We start from the raw sequence: 26,081 nt of genomic DNA, 5'->3' as shown, positions 1-26,081 counted from the left end.
AGAGAGAGAGAGAGAGAGAGAGAGAGAGAGAGAGAGAGAGAGAACTAGAGTAACATTTGGGAACTGCCTCTTTCATTTCAGAGTACAACTACATGAATAATCTTCTAGTTGCACCATAAAGTTCCCATTAGTTATACTGTAAAATTATAGGGCACTTTACCTCCAGAGATCTCAAAGTTCTTTTCCGGTATCCATTTGTCAACAGCCCAGTGCCTCTGCTCCCGTAGTACCCACAGGAGTCTGTCCTAGCATTATTTCAGTGGAAGCCTTTCATAAGCTTTATGACAAACAAGGTAAGAAGCATCAATAATGGCTGCAATGTTCTTTTGCCAAGTACTTACTTAGCTAACAAGAAACATGTACATTGGAGGAAAACAGAGAATGGCTTTGAAAGAAATTGCAAACTCAAGGGTAGTATATACATCTGAAATCTATTCAAGCTTCCTTAAACTAAACATTCTGGGCACTTACTGGCTGATGCGATATACTCAGTAAAGGTTAATTGTAAGCAAGCTTAAATATATCTGGTAATCCAACAAAACTCTTTATTAGTTATTGTGACTTAGAACAAGTCATTTATCTTCTCAAATCTTAGTTTTTTCCATTTTTAAAAATAAGGTGTTTCCACCTATATAGTGGATTAACAATTCAGAATGCATGAAACCATTTTAAAATTATGTTTATACAATATAAATTATTAGTATAAAATATTCTCTTGAAATTTAGGTATTTCAAGAATTTAATTTTTTTTATTTATTTCTATTTTATGTATATGAGTGTTAGCCTGCATGTGTGTAAGTGCACCTATGTCGTGCAATGCCTGTGGATATCAGAAGATGCTGTCAGATCCCCTGGAACTGGAGTTACAGACAGTTGTTAGCCACCGTGTGGGTGCTGGGATTCAAACCCGGGTCCTCTGTAAGAGCAGCCAGTGCTCTTAACTGCTGAGCCATCTCTCCAGCCCCTATTTCAGGAATTTTAATGATGACAACAATAAATCATATATTTTCCTAGCTAGTAATGAACTGGGTAAAAAGGTAATACTGATGCTCTGTAATTTATGCATATATTCTTCTAAAGTAAAGTTCTTCTCAGTGATCATACATAAATTTGTGCCAACCAAAAGATTACTGATAGCATGCATGTGAAGTTAGGGAGATTTGTGGGGAAAATCAAATAAAAATGCTCTTAGTAATTTTATAAATGTTTCTTAATAGAAAGCAGTAGCAAAACCAATAATCCCATATACTGGGGAAAATGTCATCTAGTCATGAATCACAATTCTGGGAGAAAAGGAAAAACTGAGGTTTATCTAGGATTACAGAAGACCCTCTGTCAGAAACTGTGGATATAGCCCAGATTAGTTTTCTTGAATCTGTGTTCTGTTGTTTATTATGACCCTTCTGACTGCTTCCATCCCTAAGTATGAACACTTAAACCCATGGCACTTCATGACAGCTCAAGTGACTTTGATGCTCTGGCAAAGTTTTGGGTAGGCAAAAGCTTGGGTCAAACCAAGGATCTGTTATGGATTAAATGCACATTTTTATACATTTTACATTTCAACATTAATTATTCAGTTAATTCCCACAAAAAACAAAAGAAACTGAAACTCAGAATGTATAAGCTACTTGCCTAAAATTACTTGTCTAGTCTTCCATAATTGTTTTCTATTTTCTGTTAGGTAGCTATAGCTGTGAACACTGAATTCACAAATAAGAACATAATCAAGTAGCCCAGTGACAGGTATAAATTACCTTGTTCTGAGTTGCTGGTCAGTTGGGGTCCCACAGACCCTCCAAATATTGCCATTGCTCTTGGTTACTACCCAGAATTTGATGGTAAGACCCTACTGCTGAAGGCATCACATACTTGAGTAGTAGGACATGAAGAAATCAAACTGGTACTGACCTGGAAGCTTCATCTCTACTGGCTTGCTTTCATAATGCTGGGAGGTTCTGTGAACACTAGTGGGGGAGAAAAGTCTCAACACTTTTACCCAGCTGTGAGCACTATAAGCTACAATAATAACTGGTCTGGTGAAATAAGCCCACTGGTACAATAGGGGCACAAATGTTATTGGAGTAACCAACTATATTTGTTTGAATTCAAGCCCACTCCCAAGACTGAAGCCATGGCTGGAACTGGTAACTGTGCTAAAAAAAATCTGCGGCAGGCTAGGTTATAGGCCCTAGGAGAGAAACGAACACTATTAATTTGCTAACTGAACATAGTAATAAACTGCCCCCCCCAAGTTTTATATGCATCTTTATATGCACAGATTGTGCATCTCTCAACCCTCATCAGAGAAATTTCTTTCTGCAGTGTATAGAGATTTACACAGAGACACCCATCTAGTCAACATGCAGAGAATAAGAGAATGTGGAGTCCTGCACTCTAAATGGGACATCTATACCACAGCCCTTCCCCACAGGGCTTAGAGATGGTCACAGAAGAGGGGCCTGAAAGTTAGGAAGAGCCAGAGGGAATATGTGCCTGCAGCAAAACAGTATTTGCTGTACATGACGGAATAGCTACACACAAGAACTCATAGCTGCTGGGTCTGCATGTGCAAGACTTGCATAAGATCAACCCAGTCAAAATCCCAGCCTGGATGGGGGAGGAGCTCATGAAGTCCCACCCCAAGCTGAGGACCTGTTGGCAACTGATGAATGCTAGTAGGGGGAGTCAGCTTTCTTCAGGGATGTGGGCCCTGAGAGGCTATCCATGCACCAGTAGATGGTCCTATACCTATACTCATACATTAACTCAGTAAGAATTAAAAAAAGACGAAGTCGTAAAGTACTGGAGAAGATATAAAGTAGTAGAGACTAGTTGAGGGAAAGGAATGGGGAGAATCAGATCCAAACACATTATGTATACATGAATATTAAATATTTTTGAAAGAAATTAAATTGGGGCTGGAGAGATAACTCAGTGGTTAAGAGCACTGACTGCTCTTGCAGAGGACCCACGTTGGATTCCCAGCACCCACATGGCAGCTAACAACCATCTGTAACTCCAGTTCCAGGAGATCTGACCTCTTTTTCTGACCTCCATGGACATTGCATGACACAGGTGCACTTACACACAAGGAGACAAAACACTTATACACACAAAATAAAAATAATAAATAAAATATTTTTAAAAAAGAAATTAGAGTAACTGAACTTTGTACAGCATTTCCCCCGGTTTTATGTAGTGCTTTGCAGTTTAGAAAGCACCTTTACCTTCAGTATTGTGGATAATGATTCACAGATTGTAAAAATATGGTAAAATTGTGAAAGAATATGGTAAAAATAAAAAATAATGCTACTTGGGCTGGAGTGGTTAAGAACAGTTCCTACTCTTTAGAGTACCTGGATTTGATTGCCAGAACCCACATGGCAGCTAACAACTGTCTTTAACTCCAGTTCCAGAGGATCCAACATCCTCTTCTGACCACCATGTGTATTGCACAACAGTGGTGCACCTACCTACATTACAAGCAATACACTATATACATAAAAAATGATAGCAATAATAATAAAATATTAGAAAACAAAATGACTCTATATGTCCTGGGAAACATAAGGATGGCTGAGCAGGTATTTAGATCAATTTGTGAATGGTGTATTCATAACATTGATAACTGTTGAGATAGACACTTGAAAGAAAATAATTTAAAAAGTAAAGCAAAAGACAATTCTTTGCAGCTTTTTAAAGCTGGAACATTTTTCCACTTTGTCCTCCATCTCTAAAAAAGGTTACTCTTTCCTCAAAGCTCAGTTCAAAGGTCTGCTTTCATGAATGTCATCAATCCCTCAGAGTTCACAACAAATGTCTTTCTATGTTTCCATTACTCTTTATACATGGATCCTTTCTTCATCTTTCCAAATATAGCAGAAGGTAAACTGTCATCCTTGTCCCCCATCATGCCCAGCACAGAGCTCTACAGAACAAAGAATTTCATAAGCTCATGTAGAACTAAACTAATTCTGTGATGAGAACACCATTAAATAAGAGAAGGTGCAATTAGGAGATGACTAGCTGTATCAGCCAGCATTCTGTTACATAATTACATACCTTAAGGTTTCATAAAGCTATTTATGAAGAAAATGAGTTTTATGTAGTTCACCATTTTGGTAGCACAATTTGGTTGACCTTTGGTGAAGGCAGCAAATGTTGTCACATCATAGTGGGAATGAATATAGGAGCAAGAGGTCACATTTGGAACCACAGGATGTCTCTGTGGGGCTAAGTGTATTCCTTTCAAAATAACCTTTCTGCAAAACTAATCAGAGTTCCATGAGAAAATAATCACTTTCAAGGGTAACCACAATGATCTAAGAACTGCCCATCTGACCCCCACCTATTAAAGGTCCACACCACCTTCCAATATTGTCATAGTGGAGACCAAATTTTCAAATTTCCATTTTTCATGGATCATGGGGGAACATCCATACCATGTCCAAATCATAGCACAATCCAATATCCTCAAGAGGTACCTTATATCAGATACTACATGAATCTTTGATATCAAAAATGATGACAAGGTAACAGAAAAAAAAAAAAGCTTCCTAGTGGCAGAAAATAAAAACCAAAGAGCAAAAGTGCATTGGGCAAAGATTTAGGGAAGTAGACAGGTAGGAGAATTCTTCTTTCCATGATCCAATATTAAGGTCCTCCTATGCTCCAGGCACTCTATTGATAGCTAGAGACACAACAGATAATTAGGCTCCATTGCTCTGTCCTCAAAGACATTATAATCTGCTGTGAGAGGCAATCTAGGAACTGATAATTATAAAGTGTGGTGATGGATGCATTGCTAAGGAGAACTGTCTACCACAACATGGCAGTTACTTTGCTAAGAAACTTGTGTTTAAATTGCCTTGAAAGTATAGTTCACAGAGGTACAGGAGATAATAGATATATTTCTACCCTGTGATAGCAAAGCTTTTATGTTGTGGAAACAATTATAAAGCTGTACATCTTAATAGCTTTAAGAAAATAGGTACAAACCAGAAGTATTACTGAGCAAATCTAGCATCTGACAACATCTAGACTTCCCTTGAGATGGATGATCTTTCCTTTCCTAGTGTTAATCTTATATACTCTCATAGGGATTGAAATTTCTTCTTAAAAGTTTTACCACATGGGCTGGAGAAATGGCTCAGAGGTTAAGAACACTGGCTGCTCTTGCCGAGGTTCTGGTAGGTCCATTCCCAGCACCCACATGGTGGTTAATAACCATCAGAAACTGTAGTTCCAAAAGATCTAATGCCCTCTTCTAGCTCCTGCAGGCATTACATGACACATGTGCACTCCTGCAGGCATTACATGACACATGTGCACTCCTGCAGGCATTACATGACACATGTGCACTTGCATACATGGAGGCAAAACACTCATACACATAAAATAAAAGATTAAAATAAAAACTTTATTGTAGTAGTGGTTATAGATGCTGTCTTTGTGTTTCTCAATGCCTTGGTCTTGATCTCCCAGAGTTAAGAAATGTGTGTTTCCTATACATCTTTGTATCTCTAGTTCAATATTTTGTGTTTATAATGAGTGTTCAGTAAGCAAAATGAACACTAGTTACTTTTATCACCCAATGTCGTATCAGTAAAGTTTCTGTATTTCCTGCCAAAGTGTTTTCTTCCTGTGTGGTACCCATCCAGAGGGCAGTGTAAGTCCTTCCAAAGATGTAGTGATGACTGAGAAGTCTTCATGATGCACAGGACCATTAAGCACATTTGGATAGCTTATGTCCAATCCAAGGCCCAGCTGAGATGCTTGTGGGAGCTGAGGTCCACATTGGTTTTCTTCTTCAAGCCATCATTCATGGGTGCATTTATTAAAGAAACAGTGCCTCTTCCCAATTCATGTAGTCATCTTGGTGGTATAAATTGTTGGTGTCTAATTATACACAGTATAAGCAAATACGTATGATAAAAAGCAGTGAGATTAAGTAGAATGTATAGAGTCAAGGTGTCAGCTAATGGTGTTTTAGTTTTCTGATAGGAAGTTTGGTAGAAGTCTATTGGATGCTTTGGATAAAAAGTAAGAAAATGGATAATATGATCCCCAGAAACAACTGACTTATTATTTCCATTTCCCATGCTGGTATTTCTCTCACTTGCTAAACTTCTACAAGAACTAAGACATTGAGCTCGTCCCAAATTGCTATTAAGAGTGAAATTTTTATTTATTTACACAATAATTTATTTGATAATATTTTGTATTCAGAAGTAGTTGTTTGTGGGTATGCCTAGTACGGTTGCTAATACACGGAACCATTACAATCTCTGCAAATGCCAGTTCTTCCATGAATGATTATTTTAATACTGTGCTATTTAGAATACATTTCATTTACTTTAAAACCACAGTTCTGAAATCATTTTGATTTTAAAAACCTGGCTTGGAGCCTGAGCCTCATAAGCAGCTAGTTATTAAATACCATTTGCAACATCAGGGAAGGCCTGGCAGTTCACAGAAAGGGGAACTAATGGGAAGCCATGCAGAACACACCTTCAGAGAAGAACAGAGCCTGAGGTAACTTGGATTTCTGAACAACAGCCTTAATCATTACAATAATAAAATCTATCACTGTGTCAAACATTTAGGATCTTCCAGACACATCTACTTAGCATACCATCATCTTATTCCTCAGAACAAAGAGATGCAATGACCTCGTTAAATTTTAAATTGAAACTGCATATCTGTTTGAACCCAAATAAAATATCCTTAGATATTTTAGAGTGTGCATTTCCCATGTTAGCACCCCTATTCCTGAATACTTGTTTCTAAGTGTCCAAAACTAAAGCAGCGCAGAGGGACATCTGGCCTTTCTTAGGAGAGCACTGAGAAGTGTGAAGCCTCATTGATGCTGCTGCTATTGTAGCTCCATTCTCTCCCTCCCAGAACATACCAGAAAAATATAAAAAATGCATGTTGGTCTATCTCCCTGTCGGGATACATGGAAGCTTCCTGGCTGTGGTTTTAATTGGAAATGGAAGCTTTCCCTTGCTGTCCAAATTTATTACAGTTACACATCACCCTCAGATTTTCATCTAGGAGACAAGTCATTCCTGTGATGGATGAGGCAATATTTATATATCATCTTGCAAAGTAAGCAAGAAGACTTCCAGTTAGAAAGCACTATAAGGCTATTGTTATAGCCCAGTAATGAAGACGGTGAATTTGGAAAAATAATTATATATGGCCAACCATCCATAACTTTTATATGTTATATAAGTCAGGTGGTCAGATCTAAGGGTCCACTCTTAAAATGTGTTTCCCCTGTGCAAAAACCTAGTTATAGTTTGGCTAGATGTTTAGTTCCCCAAGTATTGTTTTTATTGCCTGATGATTTATTATTATGAATATTTATTAGTAGCATTCATATAACTTCTAAGTGATTTACTATTAAATAATAAAACACAAATGAGAGGTCAACAGTCATGGTACATATAGACATCAAGAATCCTGAGTTGACCATGCTCCCCATGATAGATTATAAACTGCAACTACAAGTGACCTCACAGCTAAGGAAATAAGAGGAACATGATTTCTTAAATATATCTAACTATAATAACAAGAAGTAGCATATCAGTGAACAACACAAAACAAAACTTAGAATATGTTCATAAAGAATACAAAACATGGTCCAACCACATCTGATGAAAACATTCATATATTATTCAACCTAAACACTGGCTTCAGGGGGTGTGCTTTAAAAAATGAAACAAAACAACAACAACAAAACCAAAACCCAAAACAATACAAAGCTGAATTCCTTCTCATATACTCCAAGGGACTGGGTAAAGGATCTTTTTTGTACAGTAGCTTATAATTGTCATTGAAAAAAAGGAACGAATAATATAAAAGGGAAATTCCCTAAATATCCACTGAGAAATCTATTTATAAAGTATAGAGACTATGTATATAAATACACATTCATATATACATACATATGTATAGAATGTTAGTATGAACAAACTAGATTATAAAGATACCATGAATGATTTACAAAATAGTGTTGAGGGGATGGAGAGATGTCTCAGCAGTCAAGAGCAGTGGCTGCTCTTTCAGAAAACCTGGGTTTGATTCCCAGCACCCACATGGCAGTCCACAACTCCAGTTCCAGGCCTCTTCTGGTCTCTGCAAGCATTGCATGACATGAGTGCACTTACATACATGTACGAAAAACATTTATACACATAAGAGAAAAAAATAATTAAAAAATTTTAAATATTTAATTTAATTTAATGTATTTTATTTTTTTGGTCTTTTGAGACAGGGTTTCCCTGTACCCAGCTGACAGGCATGTACCACCACACGCTGGTTTTATTTGGTGTTGGAATTGAACCTAGGACTTTGTGCATGCTAGACATGCACTCTACCAACTGAGATCTCCAGGTTGTCTATTAATAATGTATTTTATTTTTTTGGTCTTTTGAGACAGGGTTTCCCTGTAGCCCCAGCTGACCTGGAACTCACTATGCAGAGCAGGCTGGCTTCGAACTTACAGAGCTCTGCCTGCCTTTGCCTCCCCAGCCCTGAGATTAAAGGCGTGTACCACCATGCTCGGCTTTATTATTTTTTTTTAATGCACATGAGTGCATTGCCTGCATGAATGTAAGTACACCTATATTGTGCAATGCCCATGGGGGTTAGACGAGGGAGTCAGAGCCCCTGGAACTGGAGTTACAGATGGTTATTAGCTGCCGTGTGGGTGCTGGGAATTGAACCTGGGTCCTCTGCATCCTTTGCAAGAGCAGCCAGTGCTCTTAACCACTGAGCCCCAATTAATTAAAAATTTAAAAATAATGTTGAATGAAAAAGCAAGTTACAACTGGGCATGGTAGCACATGCCTTTGATCCCAGCACTCGGGTGGCAGAGATAGATGGATCTCTGTAAGACTGAGGCCAGCCTGTCTACATAGTAAGTTCCAGGCTAGCTGGGGCTATAGGAAGACCCTGTCTACAAACAAACAAACAAACAAACAAACCCAAACAAGAAACCCACAAACAAAAATAATAATAAAACCAATTTTCTAAGTAGATTTCAAAAATCTAACATCAAAACTATATATTGTATTTAAATATATAAACAGTGTAAAGAGTATAAAATTGTGATTGAGAAGGAGATATCAAATTCAAGTCAATTATTTTCTCTACATGGAGGTAAGGAATAGATCAGAAATATGGACAAAGATAATAATTCTGCTTAATTCTGCTTAGAGTGTCTTGTTTCTTTTAATTGAAAAAAAACCCCAGCATATGTTACCATTGTTAATTTTACGTGCATCTGAGTGCATTGAGTATAGTGCCTAGGTATTTTAAACACTTTTTAAATTTAGAAATAAAGAAAATGTTTATGAGGTTTTTTAAAAGAATAATGACCTTCAAAATTTAAGGACTTGGGGCTGGAGAGATGGCTCAGTGACACTGGCTGCTCTTGCAGAGGATGTGGGCTCAGTTGCTAGTACCCACATTGGCTAACAACTGTCTGTAATTCCAGTTCCAGGGGAATTCAATGCCCTCTTCTGACCTCTTCAGGCATGCACGACACAGGTGCACTTACATACATGCAATACACTCATACACATAAAATAAAAATAATATTTTTTTTAATTTAAGGACTTCCAACACAGTCAATACATTCCAAAGACCATGCATATATGGAACAATAATCTTAGATATGATCAAATTAGCAAAACTCTGATTTAAGTTACTTTATGCACTCAACAAATGTTTCTTAAAGCCATTATTAAAGTGACTATATACAGCACAACTCCTGCTCCTTAGAGCTTATATTCTGGAAAAGAAAATAAATGAACAAATGAGTAGAAACATAGCATAAGTTGCAGAGAGCCATAACTGGACTAGCAGTCATACGGTAAAAATAAAGCATACCCTCTGATGGGTCCTTCTGATTGACTGTTCATGCTGCCCTAGTTTTTAAATATTTTTAATATTGTTCTTGCAAGAAGAAAACATAAAAAAACATCCAGAAAGCTCAGGGAACAGGTAAGATGAGGAGAAGAATTTCAGATGGGGGAGGGAGTGGTAAGACAGGCTTTGAGAAGCTTTTAAAAGAAGTGACCTGAATTCATGGTGAGTGCAAGCTATAGAAAGATGGTGAGAATTCAGTGCTCCATGGACATACCATCAGGAACCCACCAGATCTATGATCTTAAAAGCTAAGCAAGGTCAGGTCTAATTGGTATCTGGTTGGGAAAAGCAGAGTGTGGTAGCTGGGACTAAAGAGAGGGTGATGAGCACCGACCTAGTGTGGTAGGAGCAGTGCAATGGTGGTCAGAAAAGTATGCTGGGGTTATATCGGCCTTACAGGCTACAGGAAGGGTTTCATTTTGAGTAAAAAGAGTGTTACAGGAGGACTGACAGATTCAGACTTTTTTTAAAAAAAATTGTAGTCATCCCTCTATGTCCATAGAGCCTTGATTCCAGGTCTCCTTATGGATCTGAGATTCTGTGGATGTTCATATCTACTATATGGAATGGTGTAGTGTTGTGTATAGCTATGCATACTTAACTGTGCATTCTAAGTGTAATTTAAATCACTTTTAGACTAACCACTATAATGTAAATACTATGTAGATTGTTGTTATACCTTATTGCTTAGGGAATAATAATATGAAAAGCATTTGTACACATTTAGTGCAGCCCAATTTTAAAAAGGTTTATTTTTTTATCCCAATTGATTGATAATTCTTATATACAAGCTTCAGATGTGAAGAGCCAACTATATAAATATGCATATGTTTATATATTATATCACATGTTACAGTATATTCTAAAATGTATGTGATTTTTATAATAGAACAAGACTTGAAAACAAGACCAATTAGGGGATGCTGCAGAGTCCATCCTAAAATGGAAGCTGGTTAGAACCTGGTTGTTGGCACCAGAGATAGTGAAAAATGGTCAGATTTGCAATCTGTTTTGAAGGTTTTGTTAACAGGACTTGCTGACATGTGTTATTAAGGGTACAGAGGAGTTGAGGAGGATTTCTAGGTTGTTTAGTCTGAGCAGCAGAATGCAAGCTGCCATTTATAGATATGGGGAAGAGGAGAGTAGAATCGATTTGGAGAGAAGAAATCAAGAATTCTATAATAAACCTGTTATGTTTAAAATGCCTTGTAGACATCCAAACAGAGATACCATGTAGGCAGTTGGCTCTAGGACTCTTAATTTTTATTGGGACTGAAAAACCAGGATAACTACTTTTCTCAACACCTCACCCACAATAATACACTGTTGCTACCTAGTCAACAATTGCTGACTTATTATTCTGCTTTGAGATGGAGTATACAATATGTACTCGGCTCTCTGTGATTTCTAACAGCTTATTTCCATTTATATGAACACGCTAATGGAAAAGAAAACAAGAATGGAAACAAACACTGTTGATTGGCTCCCTTATTCCTGAGCGAAGACACCTATCATGTTATGTGTATTTCTAACCTTCTGTGCACCCTGTTTACAGAATCCAATTTTCTGAGGTTATTTCAGATAAAGGGCTTTTTAAATAACAAAATCATAGTATTGTAGCTCACAATCCAAATCACAAATGTGATTTTTTAAAAAGGGTTCACCATGGTTTTATCAAATATTCTACAAATAAAATTAAGAGGGTATTGAATAATTTAAGAGGGGGGCATGTATGTCAGGGTGCCTGGATTTAGTCCATTCCTACTACTTAGTTGGAAAAATTACTTAACTTCCTGCTTCAGTTATTTCACCTGGTAAATAAAGATAATGATGGGATTGAAGATTACAAGAATAACCTCAGGTCAAGTGTTTAGCAGAAGACAGAGTACTAATATCTTTATAAAATCAGTATAGCTAAAAATATTATTTGTAAATATGCAGCACAAACTCAATTCAACAAACATGAAATAAATTCTGCTATACATATCACATTGTTAGGCATTTTAAGGCACCAACCTTCTGGCTAAACAGTACATTATTGTTATCCAAATAATAGGTACATTAACATGAATACTCCCTCACAGTTCATATGAAGGGTAGTCTTTCTAAACTTTGAAATCAAAATCTACCTGACATAACATATGTGTCCACAATCAGCCTTGGATTAACATATTGGCCCATTTTAACTACGTTATGCATATGTCTCTTTGTGTAGCTTTTATGAACCACATCAATTGGAGTCTCTCCTCCTGTTTTAGAGACTTCAAATGGTCCACATTTAAATGTTAATCTTTCTCACCCACCAAGCAATCCACAGCTTTTGAATTCACTTTAAAGAGAATGAAAAAGTCCAGTGTAACCTTCACATGACCTATAAACCACAGCTCTCCATGTCTGGTGGACAACTTTCAGGTTTACACTTCCCGCATTCATGTCATCTGGCACCTATGCACATCCTAAAAAAAAAAAAAATCTTTCTTTAAAATACAAAATTCTTTTTCCAAGACAGTCTTCTAACTTCTCAGGTTTCATGTTCCTCACACTTGTCCACTCTTTGTCACCAAAGCATACATTCCTCCGTCATACAAATCGGTACGGAGGAACCATAACAACAGTGCTGAAACACAGATTAATTTTTAGACCATGTGTGGAAGCTGTTTGCAAGTATATTCCTTTTATCCATTTTATCATTTCCAAGAAAGAACGGGATCAACGGCAAAGGGACAAAAAGTTACATGTGACAGTGGGAAATCATTGGCAGACAAGACCTGATGATAATGTCAATGGCCTGACCTCTCAAGGGACACCGACCTTCCGGAACAAAGGGGCTCTTTCTTTGTGCTGAAGCAATACCCAGCTCAACTCTTCATTTAATATTTTAGAAGTCAGCTTCAAAGTAGGTCAAAGAGTGAAAAACCAATTCTGGTTTCTTCCTCAGCTCACATCTTTAATTTTCATGGAACAGATACTATGTGAATCTTTCTATTCCCAGAAAGATGAGAAGAAACTGACCGCCTGCCAATCTCAGTAGCTTCTTGCCCAACATTATGCTTGAGAAAACAGCTTTCATCATTTTCTCCTAGTGTAAGAAGAGAAATTCTGAAATTTCCAAACAAAAGGCACTTGGAAAAAACACCTGTATTCTCATTGGCCTCCTGAATTAAAACCTAAGCAGATTTCACACTGGCAGCTTTATAGGAAGAATATTTTAGTTTGCAATTGTTTCTAGAAGCATAGGTTTAAGTGAAAATAAACCCTTTGCTTGAGGAAAATAACAACTTTGCAGAGTTTTTACAGTATGAACAAGGGACATAGATGTGGGCTTTCAGAAGAGTCTTTGCTAGCCCAGAGCCTATGGGCACTTGACACTAATTCCAGTACAGGAATGCAGATCATTTCACAGGTTGGAGGAAAGTCCCTGAAATGAGTTCTTGCCTTCTGGAAAACACGGATGTTCATCCTTTGAACCAATTGACAAAAAATGAAGTTTGTGTAAATGGTGCAAGTTTACATGTATTACACATATTAATTTAAAAAAGATATATATTTGTTGCTTTGATAATACAATTAGAAAAAGGGGCAGAAGTACAAGCAGCAACACTATTTGAGATAGAAATAAAGACATTCAAATGGCCAAGAATCTTGCACATCCACATTCACAACAGGAAAATGGATGCATGCTTAATAAAATGAAGTGTTCTTTTTACCCCCAAATATGTCCTTATATCAATGTGAAATTTAAAACATTCAAACCCTAGCTAAAAGAGTGATAGGACTGTGGACAATCTGATCCTTGATTCCTTGGAAAATTGTGTTTCCTCTTTAATCTGCTAAAGCCTTATAATAGAAGAAAATTTAGGAACATTTTCAAATATTAATGAAGATCTAGCAATTATTAAATTTTCATAGAATGCTGATGATGTGGTAGTTGTTAACAAGCATTTTGGTGGACAATTTGGTAACAGTGGTCAAGAGGATACAGATTTTAAAAAAAAACTAAACAAATCTAAATGCTGATAAATAGAAATATAACTTAAAAATAATTGGAGTAAGAATACTGCACAATGGTATATGTCAAAAACATAATGTTAAGTTAAAAAAAGAAGTTATTCAATGATATGTGCAATGTTTTCATAAATGTTTTGAAACCTTTAAGCAAATTCCAAAAGCCAATACTGCATATAATTTATGGTTCATATTCTGTATATAATTTGCAACTATTTGTTAAATGAGAAAGGAGCATAAAGAGGAAAATAACAATGAGCACAATACACAAAAAAGTGTAAATCCCATACTGTGAAACTTCTGTTCTGACTATGTATATGGTAAGTGTGCATTTGGTGTATTTACTGTGTTCCAATATAAAATGTATTTTTCACTATGGGTGAACTTAAAGCAAGATTTAAAGTTACAGATACACATTGTAAAAGGTGTAGTTTAGTTATCTTCAGCATTTTGTCTGGGAAGCAGTCTTCTGACTTCGTTCTTGTCCATGAATACAGGGTCATCTTTCTTGTATAACCTTGGACTTTCAAGCATGACCTTGAAGTCCAACAAAAGAAGTAAGACCTTCCCCACGACTGCATAGAGAACACCACCCCAGTAAGCGGCTGTTCTGCTCTTGAGAACACAGAGAGATGGCCCTGCCACTGCACTTCGACTCAATAGCACACGGGGCAACACACTCACTTAGCCTGGGACTCTTGGCATGTGGAAGTAGGGTCTTTTGCACTAAAACACAGGTTCCTGATGTGTTCATTGTAGCATTAACTGATAGAATAAAACATAGAAACAAGAAGCTGCCTAGGTAGGAAGACAAAGTATGACTATTCATCACATTTTGAAGAGTATATGACAAAGAAATAATAGAAATGCAATAAGTGAAAACAAGGGATGAAACTAGATATGACATGATTCCAATTTGCTTTTGTAAAGCAAAATATGTGAAAAGTTTAAGGAGAGAGACTTAGAAATTTTAGGAGACTTAGGAATTTTTCAAAATGATTTCAGTGTTGTATGTTATATTTTAATGTCTATTCAAAATTACATGCCACGACTAGTAATTACTCATTTCAATATTTTGTGGTCATGCTAAGCATTGAATCCAGGGTCATGTACTCTAAGAAAGTACATTACTAAGCCCTCAAAAATATTTTTAAAGAATTCAATGAGGCCAGGCATGGTGGAACACACCTTTAATCTCAGCACTCTGGAGGCAGAGGCAGGTGGATCTCTATGAGATCAAAGCCAGTTTGGTCTACACAGAGAGTTTCAGGCCAGCTGGGGTTACATAGTGAGACGCTGTCTCAAAACAAACAATGGAAAATAAGTCAATTAGAGAAGATGGTGCTTGTCCCATCTGTCTTCTGAGAACTGCAATGTGAGCTGCCCAAATCCATTAGATTATGGTAAGAATGCTCAAGAACTGAAAAAATTCTGGTAATCAAATACTACATGCAATCAACTGATCAATTAACCAGCTAAAGTCATGTTACTATCTGTTGCCTAGGAGAAAGTAAATGCTACAAGGTATAAAGGCAATCTCCCTTATGGTCTTTGTTGAATTCACAATGTGTTCCATCAAGTATGGTGGCATTCTCATGCACTCTCTGTTAAAGAATGTCAAGAGAGTTAAAGAGTCAGAACACAGTAACACATGAAATGAATGCACATGTGAGTGTATAAAATAATAAGTCACATTAAGATGTTAAATGGTGGAGTACAGTGGCACACAGAGGCAGGGCTGATTATATATAAATATATATGTATAGCATATATGTGTGTAATATATATAACATACATTTATCTAGATAAAGTACATGAATACACAGAAATAGATGAGAGATAGACAGAGAGAGATAGATGACAGACACAGGATAAAGACCAAGAGAACGACACCAGCTGAAGTTTGCAGAAGGCGCACACAGACATTCACTTTCAGTAGAACCTGGAAAGACAATTGGAATAAGGTAAGTGGGGAATAGACAGACTACTCCATACCAAAGCAATAGTTTTTCCTTGTCTTGGTAGACAAGAAGTGACATGAGGTAAGGGGCTTCTTGTGAGATGATACTAGTCCTCCACAGCATAGGCTCAAGATACCAGGCTAAAACCCTTATGAAAAACAAGGAGCAGAGACAGCCCCACAGAGTCTGGAGGACATCCTTAAGAGACTCTCTCTAAATACTACAGATATGCTGTTGAGTTTTAGGACACTGCTCCTCACACTTTTCAAATGATGTAAGATGACTTTTGTTCCCCATCTCTACTGGAGGATGTGAAAAGCCTTCTGCCATTATCCAGATCACCAGACTGTCATTGAAATGCTATAGGTGTCTATCTGCTCCAGACAGCCTTTCTTCCACTTCTTTTCTGACACTGTTTAATATTAGGCACTTAGCTACCAAATACTATTTTCTAAGTAGTTCTTTGACATGCTGCAAAATTATGTTTTCCTTTTAAATTCTAACTGTTCTTCTCTGTCCTCTCATCCTCTGGGTACATACTACTTTGGATTAATATTATTCAGGACTCTGCTTCCTTTGGAGGTGTTCTAGTTTGTGTTCTGTTGCTATAATAAGCCCCGTGGCCAAAAGCAACTTAGAAAGGAAAAGGCTTATTTGGCCATCACTTCCATGTAATGATCCAGCATGGAATGAAGTCAAGAACTCAAGAAGAAACTGAAACAGAGACCTTAGAGAAACACTGCTTCCTGGTTGGTTTGCTTCCACATTCACTGAAGTTAACCATCAAACTACCTTTCTTATGAAGCCCAAGCCTACCTGCCAAGGGATGACCCCACCCACAGAGGTCTGGGCCTTCCTACATCAATCAGCAATCAAAAAACTCTCCCATAGACATGCTCATAGACCAATTCTCAACTGTGATTTTCTCTTCCCAGGTATGTTAAGTTGACAACCAAGATTAGCCATCATCCAGGCCAGTGACTATATAGGACTTAATGTAATTCTCCCCACCCCCACTGCCACTAGGATTCACAAGTGTTGTTTGTACTAATCACTCCATTCTACACACAGTGGTCTGGAATAATATGGGTGAGGCAGTAGCCTGACAGAGACAAGAGCACTTATGCGCATATAGAACACTAAGGGGAGGGCTAGCAAGATGGCTCAGTGGGTGAAAGCAATTGTTGAACAAGCCTGAGGACCTGAGTTCAATCCCTGGAACCCATGGTGAAAGGAGATACTGACTTCCTACAGTGAAGGAGAGACCAAATTCGTAAAAGTTGTCTTCCGACCTCCACATGTGCATGTGGAAACACACGCAAACACACACACACACACAGAGAGTAAATTTTACAAATTTTAAAAAGAGAATACTGCAAATGCACTCATGTTCAGATATTGCATGTGTATACCATGTGTATACCTGAAAGCTACATAACAAGTAACATAGTGGCAGGCAGGAGAAACCCCTCTTTGAACTATTGGTCAGGATACTCCAAGAGACTCCCAAAATAACAGAGGCTATTGCCGGAGCCTTTGATTACCTCCCAAAATGTGAAGGTAAGACCCTATTGCTGAAGACAAGACATACTTTGGACACGATGCTTGGAACAATGGAGCTGGAACTGACCTGAAAACTTTCTCTCTGAAGACAAGCTGTTAGTTCTAGAGGATACAATGAAAACTGCTAAGGGAGGGAAAAAAAAATCAATCAATGGTTCAACCCAGCTGTAAAGCCTAATAACCACAACGACTGGCAGAGCAAAATATCTCTATTGGGGAAGTAGTGACACTTTTATCTAGGGGTTAATCAACAGCTATCTAATTGGACTTGAAGCCCTCTCCACCAGAGGGAACTAATGGGTGGAACTGTAAATATAGCCAAATACATATGGCTGGAGAGGTCATAAATCCCAGATAAAACCCTATCTAGACAAATGAAACTTCTTACAGTATGCTAAATATGTCCTTATATTTACAGACAAGTATACCGTATACCACTCACCAAAGAAGCTTCTTTTGTAACAGACAGAGGCTGTTATAGAGTTCCACAACTGGTCACACACACAGAATATACGTCTGAGACATGCCCAGCCCTAAGTCACAATTCTACAGTGGAGCCTCTATGCCTAAGGCTCGAGGAACATAATGGAACTGGGGGTAGAGAGATTACTGACACAGCCCTCAACTCTCAACAGCAAAGCTTCCTCATACAACAGAGTGGGATGTACACAGAAGGTCACAACTGGCTAAGCTTTAAAGACTAGAGAATAAGAGACTATAGAGTCCATGTCCCTGGATAGGACTAAATCTCACCCACCCACAGCTTAGGGACTATGTGGAAGATGGAGCAGAAAGATTGTAAGAGCCAGAGTTGGTGCATGAACATAATGAAACAGAGTCTTTCACACCTCTGGGAACTTGGTCCTATGATCTTGCAACAATGGTGATGCACCAGACCTTGCCGACTCAATCAGACAAAAACTCAGCATAGAAAGGGGGAAATGGGCAGCAGGCACAAACCTTAGCCAAGGAACTATTGGCAAATGGTTACTGTGGGGTAAGGGAGAGTAGACCTTATTTAAGGGAGTGACTCTAGATAGGCTGACTAGACTCCAGTGGTTGACCTTTCACCAAGGGACATCTGGATACAAATGGGACCAGATAGGACTGGTCTTTTCATATATGAAAGAATACCTGAAATCTGATGGAAGGGAGTAGGGACTATGGGAGGGTGAGGAAGAGGGTCTAAATTTTATTAAGATATATGATATGCACAAAAACTCAATGAAATTTTTTAAAACTATTTTTTTAAAAGGAGAACATTACCAGGGAAGAATAAATGGCATGAGGTTGCTTGCTTCAGGTTGTGCTACCCTGACCAAAATCTTTATTTTCTCCCTCTCATGGCCTCCTCCATAAACCAATGCAGCTTCAACTCAAACCCAGCAGTTCCCTTCCAAATAGGTTGCCAGGCTTAAGCCCACCAGAGATGCTGCAGGGACCTAATGGAAAGCATTGGTAAATAAGGCTGTATTCACTCAGATTTAAGAAGCAGGTAAAGTGAATATGATAAAAATACACTGTATGAAATCTCAAAGAGTATAATATATATTATAATCAAATTACAAAAACAGGTAGAGTACTTTAGACTCAAGGCCCTAGATTGAAAGGAGTTATTGTGAGCTCCTTAACAAGGATTTATTTGATGTAGTGATAAATCAGAAAGACAGATCTCTGTGGAACTTGATTCACTGCAAACATGAATTAGACTTCTCTGAGAAATAAGTCTAAATAATGAAGTAATAACAAAGAAATGTTAATAATGAAAGAACGGAAGATTTTTAAAAACTCCATTCTGCCATAATTAAGGGATAAATCAGTTGAAATGAAACATGTCACTGTTATTAAAACTTCATTTGTCCAATTATGTTTCATGTGAACAGAGTGTATTTTTAAGATTATTCAATTATTGTATAAGTCAATGTCATTTCCAGCTTTTGGAAAATTGATACAAATCCATTGTCATTGAAAAATGTAATTGAGTTTATCAAATTAAGTTCTCAAAGGCCACCTGAAAGCCACGAGATGGCAACCCAAGATGGTGCCAAATCAGAAATTTAAGTTACAGATAGCCTCAAGATCTTGACTAGCAATTGCTCATCCCACGGGTTCTTTTGAAATCATAAAACACAAAGGCTTTCTATTACTTTTGTAAATTTCATTTGACCCTAATGAAATATGCTCTATCCACAATGCTTACAATAATTACAGATTTTTTTTCCTAATAGGAGCCTATCTAGAAATAACACCATACGGAATGATCATTAAAGGAGCTGTTACAGTACTTGAATGAATAATATCTATTGTAAGCAAGGCACACATTAGTAAATTTTCTCAAGAAAATCTATTTTCATTTCAAGTTCTGACATTTTATTTAGAAAAATTATACCTTTTCTTTTAATTATAAACATAATGAAGTTATTGGTAGTACACCTCAGAGAACTTTATTTTCCCCATTATTTTTAGTCATAGTCCTGTATTTGTAATTAAAGTCGTGCTGCAGTAATGATGCCGAAAATCTCCAAGGGAAGCATTTAATGTCCACCTCATAATATTATGCCAAAATTACATGCACAGAAGACTTTTTAATAATCTTTGTTGCCTCGTTCAGTTTTCATTGGCCCTGAAATCCATGCAGCACCCAAAGGCTCCCCTTTCCACTGTCATTAGCACTTCCACCCCATAAATTGCACTAATGCACATGACTTCTTTTGTCCATAGGCTTCTTTTCAAAGCTTCTGTTTAAGATATACGGACAATTATCTCTAAACTGGAGATAATTGCAGATAATTTTGCTGTTTTTAAGCCACTGGTATTTTGCCTGAGGAAATGACAGCTAAGTTTATCTAAAAACAAAGACCAAAGACCAAAAAAAAAAAAAAAAAAAAAAAAAAAAGAAAAAAAAAAAAAGACCAAGTAACAGCTCTGTGTTGTCACTTCAACCTTACACACAGGTTCGGTTCATGATCTATTCCTCATGCACATCAAAACTGATCTGTGTTTTCTGACAGAGCCTTGCTACCTGAGGCTTGTGTTATGGATGAAAGGGCAGGATTGACACAAATATGTTACCCCAGACCTAAAAGCAGAAGTACTCAGCCCTTTCAGATATTCCCCCTTAACAAGAACAGTGATTGTTGTTAGCCACTATCAGCTTAAAAGGAATACGTGAAATACCAAAGAAAATATATAGTTTATAGAACACATGATTCACACACATATATGTGTATTATGTAAATATATATACACATGTGTATATATGTACATATACATATATAGTCCCTATTTCACTATCATAAATAGAATGAGAGGATTTTTCTAGAAAACTTTTATTTATAAATATTTGTATAATTAATATATAACCATTTTAAATTACTTGACATAGAAGATTGATTAAATATGACACCCAGGTTAACAAGCAGAGCACTATTAGTAAATGCAATTCTAAACTCTTTTTCTTCCTAAAAACCTCACTCTGTATTAAAATAAATGCAACATTCATGAATGGTCACTGGAATATAATGACGGAACAAATGCAAAATCTGCATTACAGACTTTTAATAGAACCCTCATGAACTTCAATTTTATATTAAGGAAATCCGCTGTGGGAATTACAGAGCATTTTTATGACCAGATGTCTTCTAGGTGCTCAGAATCCCTGGAGTCACAGCTAACAAGGGTGTCACAGCTGTGGAAGCAAAGGCATTTTACAAAAACATTTGCATATAGGGGCTAAGTGGTGGCCGTGCTTATCTGGCAGCTCTGCTGATGTAATAGGCCATAACGACTCTGAGGAAGCAGGTATGGACGCAAGTGTCAAGGAGCGTAGGATGTGTAAGTCACAGCACAAATGGCTTTATGGATCCCCATTAGACCTTGGGCTAAGCAGCTCCTGAATTCATCTGATATGACAGCATCCTGAGACACTTCCACAGTGTGTGTCAAGAACTCTTCTGCTAAGGAGTTTTAGGGAAAATCCAAAGCTGCAGAGAAGCAGTGTTGCTATAATCGGCCATTATCATTGATTTGGCACATAACATGCATACAAACAGTCCCAAAGTATGCAAATGAAGGCGACTTAAATCCATGACATCAATCATGTGCATATTAAGGACTGCAAACTAAAGATTGATAAGTAACATCTCATAAACCTTAGACTCTTTCTGTCTGGTGGCATGGTTAAGTCCAGCAAGGCTTGTGGGTACCTGCATTGTACTATGATGCTGCCTTGCCGTTTCATGTGAACATACAAGTATACACAGTACTGTACTTAAGGCTGTCCTAAGGATATAATTTTAATTCTCTTTTCTCATTGCTACTGTCCTAGTTTGTTCTTCATTGCTGTGACAAAACACTCTGACCACTACCAACTTGGGGAGGAAAGGATTTATTTAGCTTACATATCCCAGATCACAGTTCATCAGGGACCCCAAGGTAGGAACTCAGGGCAGGAACCTGGAGGCAGGAGCTGGAGCACAGGCCCTGGAGGAATGCTGCTTACTGGCTTGCTCCCCTGGCCCCTGCTCAGCCTGCTTGCTTATGCAACACAGGCCCACCTGCCCAGGAGTGGCACCACCCACAGTGGGCTGGGCCCTCCCATATCACTCATCAAGAAGATGCCCCTCAGACATGGCCACAGGCCAGTCCAATAGAGGAAATTCCCCAATTGAGGCTCCCTCAACCCAGGTGTGTCAAGTTGACTCTAAAGCTATCCAGCACAATTGACCCTTTGTCAACTTGACACACAAACATCACTGTTAAACCATAACTTTTCAATTTCTGTCCCCAAGATACGATGTTAACATCACAACATAAGACAGTGCAACCTTAAAAACCCCACAGTCCTTAAAAAATCCAAACACTTAAAAGTCCATAGTCTCTTTTAAAAGTCTCTTAACTGTAGGCTTCTATAAAATCCGAAACAAGTACTGTCTTATTTCAAAGGGAAGAATAGGACACACCTAAGCAAAACCAAGTCCAGCAAAGTAGCTCGAGGCTGGACATCTGGGATTCACTCACGATCTTCTGGCCTCTGAAGGGTTCTGGCAGCTCCACTTCTCTGACTGCCATCCACAGCACATACAGCTCGTCTTGCAGACCCAGGCCAGCTCCATTCCATGCCTACCACTGTCGTTGGTGGTCATCCCACAGTCCTGGCATCTCCAAAAAGCTGGGGTCTCCACTGAAACCGAGACTACTCCTTCACCAATGGCCTCTTCTTGCCTCTTGGGGTGCAAAGCCTCAGATTCTGTCCATGACCCTGTCAATCCTGGGGTCTTTGCTGCAACTGAAGCTGCACTTTCACCTATGGCCTTTCCTGGCCTCTCAGAGTGCCAAGCCTCAGCTGATCTCTGTGACCCCTTCACACTTTCAACACCAGAACCATGCAGCAGACTCTTACATATTACCAAGTCTTGCTTCCAGCTTGACATAGAGGTGCGGGTCCCCTCTGTGTGCTGACCCTGAGGAAATACCTCCCAGAAGACTCCACCACAGTGATGCTGGTCTCTTGTTACTTACAGCTGATTTTTCAGCCCCAGCTAACTAGCATCAATTGTCCCAGTAAAGCAAAGGTTTTGCTTCATGTTCTGGTCTCTTCTTAATCATCGCTGATTCTTCAGCCCCAGCTGACTAGAACCCACAGATTCTCAATCCAAAATTTCACACAAACAGCCCTGATAGTCTCTGCTTCCCTTTGAAGCATCACAAGCCAGGCCTCCAACATCTACAACTCTTTCAGCATAACTGTTCCATGCTCCACTGAACAAATTCTGAGCAGGCAATGGCTTTTCCAGCCCAAAGTTCCAAACACTTCCACAGTCCTCCCCAAAACACCAAGATCAGGTCTGTCACAGCAATATCCCACTTCTGACACCAATTTCTGTCCTGGTCTGTTTCTTCATTATTGTGACAAAATACTCTGACCACTACCAACTTGGGGAGGAAAGGGTTTATTTAGCTTACATATCCCAGATCACAGTTCATCAGGGAGCCCAAGGTAGGAACTCAGTCAGGGCAGGAACCTGGAGGCGGGAGCTGGAGCACAGATCCTGGAGGAATGCTGCTTACTGGCTTGCTCCCCTGGCCCCTGATCAGCCTGCTTTCTTATGCAACACAGGCCCACCTGCCCAGGGGCGGCACCCCCCACAGTGGGCTGGGCCCTCCCACATCACTCATCAAGAAGATGCTCCTCAGACAGGACCACAAGCCAGTCCAATAGAGGAAATTCCCCAATTGAGGCTCCCTCAACCCAGGTGTGTCAAGTTGACACTAAAGCTATCCAGCACAGCTACCTCTAGCATCATCGAGCCAGTGGGTCAATAAATATTATCTTGTTTAAAAACCTTAGACCATATCTTTGTGAAAGGCAGGCCTGAGCAGTCCTGTAATGTGCCCTTTTCTGCTTCTGTTGGGAAAAAGGCATGCTAAAGATGCAAAGTCCTCACATGATGGCCAGAAGTGGTGCTGAGCAAGCTTCCACTGACCAGAGGCTGAACTCAGGCAAGTGGCACATAAAAATCATACCTTGAACACATCACACAGCACCTGTGCAAGTGGAAAGGGGTATTTGCTATTTCACTTAGGTCTGTAAATTATTAAACAATTCCAGTGGAGGCATATTGTTTCAAGTGTCATTTAAGTCAATAGAGCCGTTCTTAATAATAATGAGTTGGCCCAGAACTCATGCTCTGCTATAGGGAGTAGAATACTGCACAGCCTATCACCAAAAAGCAATTTCATCCAGATTTAAATGAGATCTTAAATCGGACCTTTCAAAAGAAATTACTAAAGACCTTATATAAAGCCAATGAATGTCCCTGCTCCTTTATAGAATTATTATAGTTTTACTAAAATGTTTGACTAAACTCCTCTGGAATTCTTGGTTTCTAAAAATGCAACTTTCTTGGAAAACACATACCTGTTTCTCAGAGAGATGGTCCTCTTTTTGAAATATTTAGCCTCTCAGGGCACTTTAGTCATACTGACACCTAATAGCCAAGCTCTTTTTTTCACTCTCCACAAAATCAGGTTTAGACTATAATTCAAAGCAGTCCCCAAAGGCATTTCTGAAAAATGGCAAGCCCTTAGCTTTTAGGTGAAAACACTCTTTATTGCTCAAGTGTTTTCTGTTACAAAACCTTTTCTATAGTGCTCGTCTAAGATGATCTTATGTTAATTTAACTCACTGGGGACTGTGAACAGATGCTACTTTGATTAATAGTTTCACTATCCTGAAAATGCCAGGCCAGGTTCAAGGTAATAAAGTTAGGAAAGATACTATTAAAACCTGCCATACGATTATATCTGTTATGTGGAGAAAAATGGGGTCATAGTTCTTATATCAAATAAAGACCACCTAAAATAAAAACCAACCACATAAACCAAGTGAATACACTGTCTAAAATTTTTAGTACCTTAATAAAATAGTAATCACCCATCTCTTCATTAATACCTTGCAGGTATATTTTCTGCTATGGCTTTAGTGAAAATTCAACATGTCCCTCCATTACCACCTTTTCACCTACTCCTACACTTTCTACCCAGGAAAAGTCTTATATGCACCCCAAGAATAATGAATGCTGTGAATCTGCTCATTAAAAGGAGAGTATTTAAAAGTACATGTTCCAGGTCATAAATTTTCAGCAAGTATGCTTTCAATATTTCATCATCCATCTTCAAAATTCACATAGAGAATTGCCATTTTTATGATGAGATGTCTGAATTTGTAAATAAGATTATTCTGAAAAAGCTTCCCAAAAGTTTGAGTGTCTCTCTCTTTTTTTCTTCTCACTGGTTTCTAGACAAGAAATTCCTTTTCACAGCAGTGGTCTGATGAAGGACACTATGAGATCTCATGTAACCACAGACTATGGAATTGGGGCCTGGCTTCATCTATGCCTGATTAAACCTTTGCATTTTAAAGTTGATCTGCCAGTGAATTTTTATCAGTAACATAATCTAGCTAACATAATGTTCCCAATTTCTAATCTAAAATTTAACCTTCAATATCACGTTTTGCTTTATAACGTACGCACATTGCACCTGTCTCATTGAAACTTTTGGATTGCTGGAAGCAGACGTTCCCGTCCATTAGTCACACCATGCACACTGTAATCCCAGGTAGGACCAACCTCCACTGAGAATGAAGCTGACCTCTCAACACAAACGTGCCACCTGCAGAGTCAGCTCTGCAGGAATGGAGTCTCCACACTCACCACATTTGTTTGCATATGTTATTCGACACCATTTTGGGGGAAATAGTCTACTCAAAAGTGTGGTCTCACCATTGCGCAGAATGACTCTGGAGGGTCTCCACAGGTAATATCCGGAGGATCCAGTTTCACTTTCAAATATTTTGTCATGTCCGTGGATTCCGGCTGACAGGCCATGTAATCCCAAACTTTCCCTTCTTCTGTATAAATTTGAGTCTTACATACATCATAATGGCCCCACACTAAAGGGTAGGGCTGCATCACCGAGGACACTGTAACCCACAGGGCATGAATCGAGAGGAATCTTGACAAATACATCTCTAAAAGCTTTGTAATCTTCGTCTTATCTGCAGTCTGTCTGTTTCACATATACCCAAGTGTGTATATATATATATAT

The 26,081-nt window shown here is 38.4% G+C and overlaps 1 protein-coding gene across 5 annotated transcripts in view; it reads right to left on the bottom strand.

Moving 5' to 3' along the window:
• The window catches only part of Ntng1 (netrin G1), a 403,317-nt gene extending 377,272 nt beyond the window's left edge, over window positions 1-26,045 (bottom strand). For all 5 annotated transcript variants that reach the window (XM_008828975.1, XM_008828976.1, XM_008828977.1 and 2 more), the window contains exon 1: window positions 25,757-26,045. In XM_008828975.1, coding sequence (XP_008827197.1) covers window positions 25,757-26,002 — 246 coding nt within the window. In that variant the 5' untranslated portion in view covers window positions 26,003-26,045. The remainder of the gene's footprint in view (window positions 1-25,756) is intronic.
• Between the last annotated feature and the right edge of the window lie 36 nt (window positions 26,046-26,081).

Source organism: Nannospalax galili, unplaced genomic scaffold, assembly GCF_000622305.1.
Source record: "Nannospalax galili isolate Female #2095 unplaced genomic scaffold, S.galili_v1.0 scaffold873, whole genome shotgun sequence".
Lineage (NCBI taxonomy): Eukaryota > Metazoa > Chordata > Mammalia > Rodentia > Spalacidae > Nannospalax > Nannospalax galili.
Note: the sequence above shows the minus strand (reverse complement) of the source record. Positions and strands in the feature narration are given on the sequence as shown.